The sequence below is a fragment of the Malania oleifera genome, chromosome 3 (assembly GCF_029873635.1).
Source record: "Malania oleifera isolate guangnan ecotype guangnan chromosome 3, ASM2987363v1, whole genome shotgun sequence".
NCBI lineage: Eukaryota > Viridiplantae > Streptophyta > Magnoliopsida > Santalales > Ximeniaceae > Malania > Malania oleifera.
Genome location: NC_080419.1, coordinates 25,414,824 through 25,429,322, shown reverse-complemented (window position 1 = coordinate 25,429,322; position 14,499 = coordinate 25,414,824). Strand labels below are relative to the sequence as shown.

The 14,499-nt window shown below is 35.7% G+C and overlaps 1 protein-coding gene across 4 annotated transcripts in view; it reads right to left on the bottom strand.

The window, feature by feature from the left end:
• Positions 1-14,499, bottom strand: part of LOC131152091 (lipoamide acyltransferase component of branched-chain alpha-keto acid dehydrogenase complex, mitochondrial) — a 64,732-nt gene that overhangs the window by 48,034 nt on the left and 2,199 nt on the right. For 2 of the 4 annotated variants that reach the window (XM_058103720.1, XM_058103723.1), the window contains exons 2-4: positions 2,993-3,139; positions 1,360-1,485; positions 212-615 (exon numbers count right to left, since the gene is read on the bottom strand). In XM_058103720.1, coding sequence (XP_057959703.1) covers positions 212-615; positions 1,360-1,485; positions 2,993-3,139 — 677 coding nt within the window. Of the gene's footprint in view, positions 1-207; positions 616-1,359; positions 1,486-2,992; positions 3,140-14,499 lie in introns of all 4 variants that reach the window. The other 2 variants (XM_058103722.1, XM_058103721.1) reach the window with 2 other exon arrangements.

Here is a 14,499-nt window from a genome sequence, read left to right as displayed (position 1 = left end):
TGCTTATTATGATTTGGGGTTTTTATTTTCTTCTTTCACATCCCTCCAACTTTCAGAGGGTACAGTCCTATATCAGGCACAATGAAGGAATAGGATTCATAGAACAGACTCAAGGAGATGGTGGTGGTTGTATATTGTTATTTGACATAAAACAACTCAATGGCACAGAGTAACATGCAACTTTAAGTAATTTGAAGTACTAATTACGTGCCTCAATGAAACTGTTGTATCTTTGTATTGCCATCCATCAGCAGAAGATGCACACCGATTCTCTTCTCTTTCCAGCAAAAATTCTGCAGGATTAACACTTAGTGAGGAAAGTGGTTCTCTAGCAGTCTCTTTGTGGGCAACATAGTTAAGGATATCTTCTTTCAACACCCTCGCATCTTTTCCAGTTCCCTGGACATCATTTATATTTATACCATATTCCTTTGCCAGGTTCCTAACAGCTGGTGTGGATAGAACTCCACCCATGTTATGCTTGTTTGGGACAGAACTTTGAGTAGTAGAGTCATATACTTCAGAATGCAAAGACATTATGTTGTCTGAACCCTTACAAGTAAGTGTAGGAGCCTGAGAATCTTCAACAACTATCTTTAGAAGAGTTTCTCCAACCTGCAAAGTTAGAACCATGGATGAATGTCATAACACAAAAGAGTCTAGACAAAAGAGATGAACTGATACAATGCTGATATGTCCAGTATCAGACAAGATGAAATATTTACGAAAACTCTTAGGTTACATTTGTTCATGGAATTGTGTGTTCATAGAATAGAAAGGAATAAGGTGAGGATGGAATAAAAATTCTAGAGATATCATAATTTTGAAAAACGTCACTCATGTAAAAGTCTATATTATTTCATCCAATATGAAATAGAATAGGAATTGAGATTCTCATAGTGAAATTTGGGCATAGCCATTCCTTTATCTATTCCATGTTATGGATCAGTAAATATCGTTTTTTTGCAGTGTCATATGCTTTATGATGACAAGGCAACATTTTCTGTTGTAAGCTATTACGAACAAAACATGACCTCAATCTATTTTCTTGGGGAGATTTTTTATGGTAATCAGCTCATTATCATTAATAAAAAAAAGGCCATTGTACAGATTTTATGTCACCAGACAGGACCGGGTAGGAATGAGCCAGACATGGCTATCCTTTGATATTTTTATGCAAAGTGGCTGCTCTCAAGGCTTAAATCCGTGTATTTGTACTTGACACCCAAATATTTTCACCATTGCACTCGAAAATGACCCATTACATGCACAATGATTGACAAGGGAAAGACAATAGCTAGCACAAATTCTGAATTACAACAAATGTTCAAATCTGAAAAGTGAATTTCCAATTGATACCTTCACAATATCACCCGGAGCATAAAGAATTTGAGAAATCTTTCCTTTGTAACGACTTGTTATTTCTATGGTAGCTTTGTCACTCTGAACTTCACAAAGTGGCTGAAATTCATCAACTTCATCCCCCTGCCAGTCTAATTTTATCAAAATTCAGTTTTTTTTTTTTTTTTCATATATCAAAACAATGAGGCTAGAGATCAATAATCGCATAAACAGAAAGAAATGTTTTATCCAACAAAATAACATGTCCATTCATCAGAAAGATAATATTTTCAATATAAAAAAAGAAATAGGCCACGGCATGCTAAGGTGCCAAGATGGCAGGCTTATGAACAAGACAAAAGCTGTTAAAGAAACTATAAATAATAACTCAAGATGCTAGACTATTAAAAATAGATGAAAAGACCATAACAGTGCATGACATTCTATATCATAAATGAACCAAAAATAACAAGGCTTTAAATAAATAAATAAATAAATAAAACCCCACACTCCCTACGACATAAAATACTCATCAAATCCTTTCAAAGAAAACAGATAAAAAATGGCCTTGTTCAATAACATGAGAATACACATCAGGCACCCCCATTTAATTGATCTAAACCTGAACTATTATTTCACTCAGAAAGTGAAACAAATTCAGAGATAGAGTTGACACCGTTACTATTGCAATGTATCAAAACATTAAATTTTCTAATCAAGCTGCAGCAGTAAATGGCATGGTCAGCAAATCTTGGGTTCTACCTGAGATCAGTTGCAAGTCTTGCATCCACAAACCATTTTCAGTTACTATTTGACCAAATTATCGACATAGCTAGAACCCACTCCTACCAGACCACATTTAACAATTTGAAGAAGTTGGTCCAGGAATTAGAATCCTGGTTAAAATTATTGTTTCAGGCCATTCTACACAAACACCCCACACAGAGTTCAAGAAAAAAAAAATACTGTGAAAATTTTGTCATTCCAAGAGCTGAGCAAAACAGCAGCTCTTTTTCATACAACGTTTAAATGCTTTCTAGATTGGAAATTATCTCCACCCAGAGAGAGATTCTTTCCTATGCCCTGTCATTGTTCGGTTGCTCCAGACATCCAAAGTCACTTAGAACCCGCTCAGGTTGATATGCCAACATAATTGATATTACGACAAGAAAGAATATCAATGTTAATTTTTTCCAGCAAAAGCAGTCTTCATTCCCATTAGACAAAGATTAGATCCAACTATAGAATGGCAACACCAACGCCACAAATTCAGCCAGGACCAGAAATATGAGTTTCAAAAGATGGTCGAAATCGTTCCACTAAAAAAATTTCTTGAACAAAAGTTGTATCTTTCTTCCCCAGAAAAACAGTGAACCATAACAGGAATCCAATGTAAGGCACAGAACTCAACATCTAAAAGCAATATAAATTAAAATAAACACCATTAATATTTGAAAAGAAGACCTGAAATGAATTCATGGACAAAAAAATAAATTAAATTTGGCTTTTTTTTGGTCTTGAGGTTGAGGGGGGAGTGGGGAATGAACCGTGCATAGTTGGATGAAAGGATTTCAATTATATACCCTACACACACTTGAGTTGAAAAATAGTCAAACAGGGAATAAAATGTTAAACTGGCATATTCACTCACCTCATGCACAAACCATTTGAGAAGCTCACATTCAGCAATACCTTCACCAGTCTGTGCCAGAGGCACATCAACTATCCCACCCGCTGGAAGATCAACCAAAGCTTGAGTTGAAAAATAATACCGCATCAAACTATATGCCATGTTCACCTTAAAAATGAACCAGTAGAAAGTATGCATAAGTACATTTCAAAAATCCAGGTAGAAAGCACCCAAATAAAAAATTGCCATCAAATCATATTAAAATGATTGAATAACTAGCAGCAGTAAACAACCCAAATAATATTAGAATTCACAAGAGATCACTGGATGCTAATTCACAAAGTAAGGGATACTAACAAAGTAGATAAGACTTAGAACATGGACTACAAACCAATGTAATATCAACAACTAATAATGAAATTATATACCTAAAGTTTATCAAACATACTTCATCTGGAAGGAAAACATTGGAAAGAAAAAGCTGATGAACAACCAGTCTAAACACAGACACACAGTTTCCTTGCTTACAGTATGACCTTGATAAGATTAAAAATAAAGAACTGCAACAACTGATCACATTTGGAGACAGAAAAAGTGCTCAATAAACAAAAAATTAACCAAATAATACTCCATGTAAGAACTGATGCTAATTTCCAATAAAAAAGAAACCCATATATGATGCTAAGATAAATATAAGAGGACAGAAAATTAATCATTGACCAAGGCAAGCATATTCAATCTTTCTTAGCTTTCTGCATAATTAGATGATATATGCGTCAAGTGGCAATAGAGCCACGCAATAGAACTAGCTGTTACATTTCAAGTTGCGATGGAGCCCAGAGGCAACGTAAAAGGCTTTTATAGAGATGAATGCTCAAATGATGGCAAATGAGAAGCTATGACAACTCTTTAGGGGGGTCGACGCAAGCTGCACGAGTTCTATTTTATTTTTTTCCCCTTCTGAATAAGGAGCAATAACATTTGCAGTTGTTTCCTGTTCAATATTGCAACTTGTGAACGCCTCTAGCAAGGATTTTAGAGCATTTATCCTTGAATTTTTGCCTTTCTAGAGAAGTAGATCTGCATTTTGGTGAAATTCTGCATAGAAACTATAAATGTTCCAAAAGGTGAAGGCATAAGGTGAGGCATTTTAATGCTTACTAGGTGAGGCATGAGCCTTAAGGCGTTGGGGTGTAAGCTTTTTGAGAATTTTATTTTAAGATAAAAATATGTAAATAAATTACATATACTTTAAAAATACAGAAAAATTAAGAAAATCACAAATACAATGTAAAAAAAAAAAAAGCAAGCATAATTTGCAAACTACTTGTTAGTGATTCAAAAATTGCTACCTTGAATTCATAATGTAAATCATGACTAAGGACAGCTAATCATTACAAATTTCAAATTATTTTCAAGATCTAAGATACAAGTTAATTGTCTTGGAAAGGTTGAGGTTCAAGAGTTTTAGAAATCAACTCATATTATGGCATTCCTTTTATATAAACATAGAGTTAAAATTTTCTAGTCAAATCTAACTTGAGGACCAAACTTCCAAAATGCTTAAGTTTCAGCTAAGAAGGCCCAAAAGGTTTGCCTACTGTACATATGTCTAACTCACCATGTAATGCGTTAGCCTTTTTTGGACTTAGTTTTTTTGACTAAGCCTCGAGACATTTTAGGCATGCCTTGCCTAGAGGCGAGCCTTGATTGAGTCTTTTAAAACATTGGAAACCATCAATAAATGGGAACAAGAACTGACATAGCTTTGGATTAATATCATTAAAAAAAATGGTGGGTGTTCATGTGGCAAGAAGAATGCTTTAGCTGCATATATTTGTTGCCATTGATGGAAAGGGAACAATAAAGTGCTTTGGGTAGGATTCCAAGCTATTCAACAGATTTTACAGAAGATGTTTCAGGCTGCGCACTCAAGACTTAATGGAAGGAATGGCCAATAACTGGAACAAAATGTACCTGTTAATATATACATAGAGTGTGTTGTAAACTGTCTCTTTAGTTTCTTGGATGAGTTTTCTGTTTCCGAGGTGGTGGTTGTTGCTATTATACAGGGGCAGATCTACATTGAACCTTGGTCCCCAGAAGCTTCGTGAAACATATACTGACATACATATACCTCTGTAATTTATTTATTTAATTATTTAGATCACAAAAAATTCCATTAAATAAAATTAAAACACAAGTACAGTATATGGAGGATAAGGCATCCTCCACAATTCAACTAACGACAATAATGCTGCCTTCCAATCCCTTTGAAGACTGGACAGAGCAAAGGTCATTAAAATTCAGAAAATTTTTATACTCGGAGAAGCCCTAAACTTTGTGAGAAACGCAATTCCACTAATCCACTCTGACATAAAATTTGGGAAAAGCTTATAGTAAAGAGAGAAATGTAGAAAATAGGAAAGGAAATAAAGGCCACACCCAAGATGACATTTCATTGATCAATATTTATAGATTACAAGGAAAATCAAATACAACAACTCTACCTAAACTAACTCCTAGATACAATGAAACAGAAAGATTCAAATAACAAGTCTGCCTAAACTAATTCCTAAATACAATGAAACAAAAATATACAAAATTCAAATTACAAATACAAAGTAAAAAAATAAAACCAATTCAAAACAATATCAGAGAAGTCTCGGTGGCTCTATTATGCCCCCTTAATATGGGGCTCGAGTAGCGAGTGCAATCTTGGTCTTGAGAGTAAGAAACGGTGTCCTAGATAGGTGCTTTGTCAAAGCATCAGCAAGCTGGTCTTTACTAGAAACATGAGCAACATGCAGACGTCCCAATTGAACTGATCACGAATAAAATGGAAATCGATAGCCACATGCTTCATTCTAGAGTGGAAAACTGGGTTGGAATAGAGATTAGTGGCCCCATTATTATCACAGTAAATCACAGGTGAATGTGAAAGAGACACACCAAGTTCAGCCAAGAGAGAGCACACCCAGTTGAGTTCGGCAGGAGTATTTGCAACAGATCGATACTCAGCCTTGGTGTTGGATCGGGCAACAGAGCGTTGCTTCTTGGAACTCCAGGAAATTGGATTACAACCAAGGTAATCAATATATGCACTGGTGGAAGTGAAATCATCTATGTTCCCAGCCCAATTGGCATTGGAGAAAGCATGCAAAGGTTGGGATGATTCACGGTAGAGGAGTATGCCTTCATTAACCAAACCACAAAGATAACAAAGATGTCGCTTAACTAGAATCCAATGATCTGAGGTTGGTTTGTGCATGAATTGCGACAACTTGTTGGCAGAAAAAGCTATGTCCGGCCGAGTAAGTAATAGATATGGTAAGCTCCCAACAATGGCATCAAAAAGTGGAGAACCAGTTATAATAATATCACCCACATAAACCAAGAGATAGATAGGATGACCACCATTTTTGAAAATGAATAGAGAAGTGTCAACTAGTGAGTTATGAAAACCCGAAGCAAGAAGAAATTTGCGAAGCTCAGTATACCAGGCACATGGAGCTTGTTTGAGCCCATAACTTGCTTTTCTAAGCTTGCATACATAAGATGTGTTAGCCTTAGTGGCTACATAATTATATTTAATGTGTTTTGATGATATTAACCTATCTAATGTTCCAAGTGTATTCTATCTTTGCATATCAAAGTAGTACAGGTACAAGTGACAAATACATGAAGGTACTAGATCAAAGGCAAAGATCGGACTGAGTCGACGTTCGAGTACGAAAGATCAAAAGGACACTCACTTGGAAGAACTCAAGCACATCCAAGGAAGCTAATGTAGAGTTATAATATAATAGGGAGTGTTTGAGGTAGTAACTATCATAACTCTTGCAGTTTTGTTTCATGCATGATTACTGAACAAGAGTTGAGCAATTAAATGTGCATACTGGTTCACAAGAGTATATAGGATTTCACTAAGTCACAAATTCAAAACTCATGGTTTTCAAAGACAAAAACAAAGAGTTAAACAATTGCATAAACTACTAAATTAAAGAGTATAGAGGATTTCCTCAAATCATAAGTTTCATATTTATGAGTTTTCAAAGTACAAAATAAAGAGTTTTGTGAAAATATCCTATACTCTAATGCATTTTCATATGGGACAAGTTTTAAATCATATTAGTATTATAATCTTTTAAAAGCTTGGTCCTGGTTGGGTTTAAAACCTAAGTTATGCACCCCTCAAATTTCCTGAACACCCTTCGGTATTTGGAGCATAACTTTTTCTAGAAAAGTCCAAAAAAGGCGATCTTGGTATCTATGCAAAGCTAAGAAAAAATCCAACAACTTTCATGTTGATGACTTTTTCTTATTTGGGTAATAAGCCGACGATTTGGGGTAATTTGTTGACTATTTCAGGCAGAATGTAGCCCAGCTGAAACAGTTGACTAATTGGGGTAATTAGTCAACGAGATGGGTAAATTATTCAACGAATTGGATCAAATAGTCAACGATTTGCATCGGGATTCAAGCCCCAATGGCTATAAACGGCTAGTTTTCAAAGTAAACTTATAATATATCATCCCAACGGCCATAAAACGGCTTGTAGCCCATTTTACCTACAAATACAAGTCCAAAGGACTTGTTTTAAACATTGATTTTAGTCATCATACATTATTCCCAAGCACACTTCATTTTAGTTCATTATCCTTGTACTCAACATCTCCCTTGCTCTTTATTCTAGTTGTGATTCATTACTTTGAGAGAGTTGAAAGATTTTCATTGAACCAAATATCGGCTCATTCAAGGAGCATTGTTTTGTATTTCATCTTCTTGTTGTAAAAGGTTCTTGGTGAACCAGATAGCAAAGGGTTCTTGGCGAACCGTGGTTGAAGGATTCTTGGTGAACCTAGTGAAGGCTCTTGATGAGCGTTAAGGGATTTGCTCTCTTGTGGTGTAAAGGCTTCTCCGCCAGTGAAGGAATTTATAGTGGAATGTAGAATCCTTGAGGGTGTCTCAAGGCGTGGACGTAAGCTGGGTGCCGAACCACTTTAAAACATCGGTGTTAAGCTTCTCTTCCCTATACTCTTTATTTTATGTCTTGTGCTTGATTTATATTATTTATATTATGATATAATTGCTTGCATCTTATACTTTGTAGAGGAAAGCAAAAATACGCAAAAGAGTCCATTCACCCCCCCCCCCCCCCTCTAGACTCTACTCCTGGGCCAACAAGTGGTATCAAAGTGAGACGCTTAACTTTTCAGAGTAAATTCCAGAGCGTAAAGATCAAATGGCGTATATAGTGGACACCTCTTCCCAAGGACAATCCGTGACTAGACCGCCGATGTTCAACGGCTCCAACTACCCGGCATGGAAGAATCGAATGATGATCTTCATTCAATCACATGATCTTGAGATGTGACAAATCATTACAAAGGGAGACTACATCTTCAAATATAAAGAAGGGGAACCAAAAGAAATAGAAAAGATGTCAAGCACGGAAAAGAGGCTAGTACAATTTAATTTTAAGACCAAAAATTTTCTTTATTGTGCTTTGAATGATGATGAATATAATCGTATTTTCGGATGTGAAACCGCAAAGGAAATATGGGATTAGCTTCAAGACACATATGAGGTCTTTAAAGAAGTAAGAGACTTAGAGAAGCCTAAGAAAGAAATAGGCATTGACTTAGAAACATTTAGTTCTAATCACATATACACATTAGAAGAAGCACACGTTTGCCTCATGGCCGACGAACAAGAAGGAACAAGTTCTGGTGACGATGATTATACTCCTTCGTATGAAGAATTAGTGAATAATTGTGCTAAACTATTTGATGAATTAGTTTTAGTAAAAAGGAAGAACAAAAATATCGTGAAAGAACTTGCTTTATTTAAATAAAGGGAATTCTCTTTGAAAGAAGAAAATGAATCCCTTAAAAGGAAAAATGAGGAGCTTATTGAAAATGCTCAAAAAGACCATGAAGTTTTTCAAGTAGAATTAGGAAATTTGAAAAATCAAATTGAAAATATTTTAAAAGAAAATACTCTCTTGAAAAAGAAAGATGAGGATCATGGAAAAACTATTAACGAATTTACAAGAGGAAAAGAAAACTCCAATAAATTTTTAGGAGTCAAAAGAAATAGTTTTTACAAAAAGAATTTTAAATCCTCTTATAAATCACATGGTTATGCCTCATCAAGCAAAAATAGGGATAATAAGACAAATCCTTCACATGCAAACAAAACTTATTTGTATTGTGAAAGAAAAGGGCACATTCATGATTCTTGCCCTTATTGAGGTACTAGAGGCAAAGAAAGGAAGCTAGAATGGGTAGTTAAGAAAATCAATCCCTTAGGACCCAAGGAAGAATGGGTATCTAAACAAATTACCTAGTCTTGTTAAACCATTGCTTCCTTAGAACCCAAGATTAGAAAATAGGATTTAGGTAGATTTAACCACACCTAGGTAAAAAGGAATAAGTGTTGACTAAATGAGCTTAGATAGTGCTAAATAAGAGACGCTAAAATTTTTGTGGATAGCGCTCAAGGTATAAAATCCCAATTTACACATAATAACCGTTTGATTACTATGCTGGGGACTTTAGAGAATCAAGCCAATATTGATGAGTTCAAATGTTAAAACCAATATGATCTTTAAAACTTTATATATCTTGTTAATTGGTTTATTTCTTTTAAAAGCATTGGCTAATGGCTATAGTTTATGGGATGAAGTAGCATGCACACCCTCACAAGCTTTACTTAGGCTTGCTCTTTAGGACTAAAAAGGAATGAAATAGTATTTGCTTTCTTGAGACATTAAGATATCACTACTCCAAAATGTCCAAGGGAAAAGGACTCAACTAGCCTATTTTTGGGTGAAATAGAAACCTTGTATTTCAAATATGAATATCTTAGATATTGAATAAAGGTTCAGAAGCATGCTTTAATAGGTAAATCCATCTCTTATAGATAAGAGATGTCGTCCTTAAGTCATATGAACATATGATGGTAAAACTTAAATATGCATAGTCAGCATATTTTTTGCATAAAATTGAGTCTTTAAGGAAAACCACACGAGTAATGCATACCATCCAACCCCTTAACCCATCTTGGGTTACCTTTTAAGCAAAATGAATAGTTCCTCTCTTTTTTATGATGATCAAAAGGGGGAGAAGTAGGTTGATGTTGTATATTGGTTACTATGGGTAGGTGTATTAAGTACAAATCTATGGTAATGCTTAAAATGATTTAAATTAAAGTTCAGATTTGTTACTTAATCTATTTTAATGAAAGTTATGTTCGTTTGCTGTTTTATCTTAATGAACTTTCTAATTTTTGTATTGCGTGTTATAAAGCTCCACTAGATATAACATATCTAGTTGAATGATTTAATTATGCCTTATATGCATATAGTAAGGGGGAGCAAAATTTATATCTTATTCAAATCATATGCATAAATTAAGGGGGAGCTTTCAATAATACCTTGTAAGAACACCAATGGTTTGCCATCATAAAAAAAAAGGGAAGGTTGTTAGCTTTGGTGGCTACATGATCTTAATTGTCATGTTTTGATGATAACAACCCATTAATGGTTCTAGGGAAACTAATCTTTACATATCAAGCTATGATAAGTACAAACTCAAATGTAAAGATCAAGTAAAATCTTAAAAAGTTAGATATCATCAAAAAGGGGGAGATTGTTAGCCTTAGTGGCTACATAATTATATTTAATGTGTTTTGATGATATTAACCTACCTGTTGTTCCAAGTGTATTCTATTTTTGCAAGTCAAGTTAGCACAGGTACAAGTGACAAATACATGAATGTACTGAATCAGAGCCAAAGATCAAACCGAGTAGACGTTCGAGTACGAAAGATCAAAAGGACACTCACTTGGAAGAACTCAAGCACATCCAAGGAAGCTAATGTAGAGTCATAGTATATATATATATAATAGGAAGTGTTTGAGGTAGGAACTATCGTAACTCTTGCAATTTTGTTTCACACATGAATACTGAGCAAGAGTTGAGCAATTGCATGTGCATACTAGTTCACAAGAGTATATAGGATTTCACTAAGTCATAAATTCAATAATCATGGTCTTCAAAGACAAAAACAAAGAGTTAAGCAATTGCATAAACTACTAATTTAAAGAGTATAGAGGATTCCCCAAATCATAAGTTTCATACTTATGAGTCTTCAAAGTACAAAATAAAGAGTTTTGTCAAAATATCCTATACTCAAATGTATTTTTATATGGGACAAGTTTTAAATCATATTAGTATTATAATCTATTAAAAGCTTCGTCCTGATTGGGTTTAAAATCTAAGTTATGCACCTCTTAAATTTCTTGAACACCCTTCGGTATTTGGGGAATAACTTTTGCTAGAAAAGTACAAAAAGGGCGATCTTGGTATCTATGGAAAGTTAAGAAAAAATCTCACAACTTTCATGTTGATGACTTTTTTTTATTTGGGAAATTAGTCGACGATTTGGGGTAATTCGTTGACGATTTCAGGCCAAATGTAGCCCAGCTGAAACAGTCAACTAATTGGGGCAATTAGCTGACGAATTGGGTAAATTAGTCGACGAATTGGGTAAATTAGTCGACGAATTGGGTCAAATAGTCGACAATTGGGATCAGGATTCAAGCCCCAACGGCTATAAACAGCTAGTTTTCAAAGTAAACTTATAATATATCATCCCAACAGCCATAAAACAGTTAGTAGCCCATTTTACCTATAAATACAAGTCCAAAGACTTGTTTTAAACCTTGATTTTAGTCATTATACATTATTCCCAAGCACACTTCATTTTAGTTCATTATCCTTGTACTCAACATCTTTCTTGCTCTTTATTTTAGTTGTGATTCACTACTTTGAGAGAGTTGAAGGTTTTCATTGTATCAAATATCAACTCATTCAAGGAGCATTGTTTTGTATTTCATCTTCTTGTTGTAAAAGGTTCTTGGTGAACTAGATAGCAAAGGGTTCTTGGTGAACCGTGGTTGAAGGGTTCTTGGTGAACCTTGTGAAGGCTCTTGGTGAGCATTAAGGGATTTGTTCCTTTGTGATGTAAAGGTTTTTCCGCCGGTGAAGGAGTTTATAGTGGATTGTAGAATCCTTGAATGTGTCTTAAGGCGTGGACATAGGTTGGGTGCCAAACCAAGTTAAAACATTGGTGTTAAACTTCTCTTCCTTATACTCTTTATTTTGTGTCATGTGCTTAATTTATATTATTTATATTGTGATATAATTGCTTGCATCTAGCCAAGTTTTATATTTTGTAGAGGAAAGCAAAAATACGCAAGAGAGTCCATTCACCCCCCCCCCCCCCCTAGACTCTACTCCTGGGCCAACAAGATGGATTATCAGGATCAACAAAGCCTTGTGGTTGTGACAAATAGACATCTTCAGAAAGATGACCTTGTACAAACACAGTATTGATATCAAGTTTTTAAAGAGACCATCAACGACTAACAGCAAGACTAAGAACAAGGCACACCATAGTTGGCTTGACCATAGGGCTAATGTATCATGATAGCCAACACCAGGACGTTGATGAAATCCTTTAGCTACCAAACGTGCTTTGTACTTGTCAATAGAACCATCAAAGTGTCGTTTAATGCGAAAAATACACTTACAACCAACTATATTGTGACTAGAAGTAGGAGGTACTAGCTCCCATGTCCCATTTCAAACAAGAGCATCATATCCTTCAGACATGGCCCGACGCCATTTTTGATCCTTGAGGGCGTGGGTGGCAGTGGTGGGTTCTATGTCAGTGGGTGGAGATAGTTGAGTGGAAAGATTTAGTTTTTGAATAGGTTTGGTAATGTTGTTTTTGGCTCTTGTGATCATTGTGTGGGTGTGAGTAGATTGAGAGGCGGAGGGATTGGAAGTGGTTACTGTGAGAGATGGTGGGTTGGGGGAAGGTGCAGTGGTGGTTGAATTGGATGGCAAAAGTTGGGTATTTGTGGCTGAGGCTAATGGTTCAGTAGATGGTGTTAGTACTACGCACTAGGCTGCCTGATAGGTTGCACGTCAGATGGGGTGGCGTTTGTTGGCAAAGATGCTATTGGCAAAGGAATAGTGATAGGCTGAGGAATCCAGGTGGACACAATATCAGGTTGTGGACGAGGTAAGTGAGTGGATAGTGTGTGAAATGGAAACACCGACTCAACAAACTTAACATGCCTAGAGACATGTTTTTGACGTGGATGGATGGAAACAAAAATATGCACTGTGTAAGAGAGTAGCATAGAAAGACACATGGTTTACAGCGAGCATCAAGTTTGTGAAGAGGAATAGGGGCAAAGCCAAGGGTAGCATAAACATCCAAAGATCCAAAGTTTTGAATAGTTTAGAGAAGTGCCAAAAACAATTTCAAGAGGAGACAAAGATTAAGTGTTGGAGTTGGCATTCTATTAATTAGATAAACTACACTAGCAAAGGATTGAGGCCAAAAGGTTAAAGGTATTGAGACATGAGAGAGTAGGGATAAACCTGTTTCAACAATGTGACGGTGTCTTCTTTCAGAGTAGCCATTATTTTTAGGAGTGTGTGGTGGAGTAGTAAGATAAGAGATTCCATTGGTAGCAAGAGAATTGTCTAAAGCCAAATATTCACCACCATTATCCGAATATATTGTGCGAATTTTAAGTGTGAAGTATTTTTCAACAATAGCTTTAAATCTTATAAAAACATCTTTGAATTCAGATTTGTGCTTAGGTGGATAAAACCAGATGTATTTGGTGAAGTGATCAACAAATAGGACATAATATTTAAAACCATCATGTGATAAAATAGGTGAAGTCCACAAATCAGATAAAATTATTTGAAGTGGTTGAGAAGACACAAGGGAAGAATTAGAAAAGGAAAGTTTGTGACTTTTATTGCAATGAGATGCATTACATAGAAAATTGGAAGACAATGATGTGGATGAGTATAATTGATAATGAGAAAGAATGTGATTTAAAATAGGAGATGTTGGATGACCAATCTATGATGCCCCTCGGAGGAAGTTGTCTTGACACTAGAAAATGCTAACAGAGGAGAATCTACTGGAGAAGAGGATGGCCATTCATACACCCCGTCCTTCGTTTAGCCTTTCAAAAGAGTTGCCCCCGAGCGAAGTTCCTATACAAGAAAAGAAGAGGGTAAGAATTCAATGGACACATTATTTGAGAGACAAAATTATGAAATGGAGATTAAGTTTTTCTTCATGTTAGGTGCATAAAGAACATTATTTAATTGAAAAGAGGTTCTAGGAGTGTTAAGAGAAGTGGAACCAATGTGAGTGATGGGGAGACCCATGCCATCGTCAATCATGATGTCGTCGGAACCTGTATAAAGCGCATGAAGGAATAGATTGCTCAAGTCTACAGTGACATGATGAGAAGCACCACTGTCTAATAGCCATGTTGGAGTGTTGGACGAAGTGTTCGCAGCAAAGTGTGCTTGATGCTGCCATGGTTTTGGAGAGTTGGTCATTGAAGCACTTGTGGTGGTGGATGGCTGAATGGCAACAAGGCGAAAGGATGGACACTTCTTGGCCGTATGTCCCTGAATC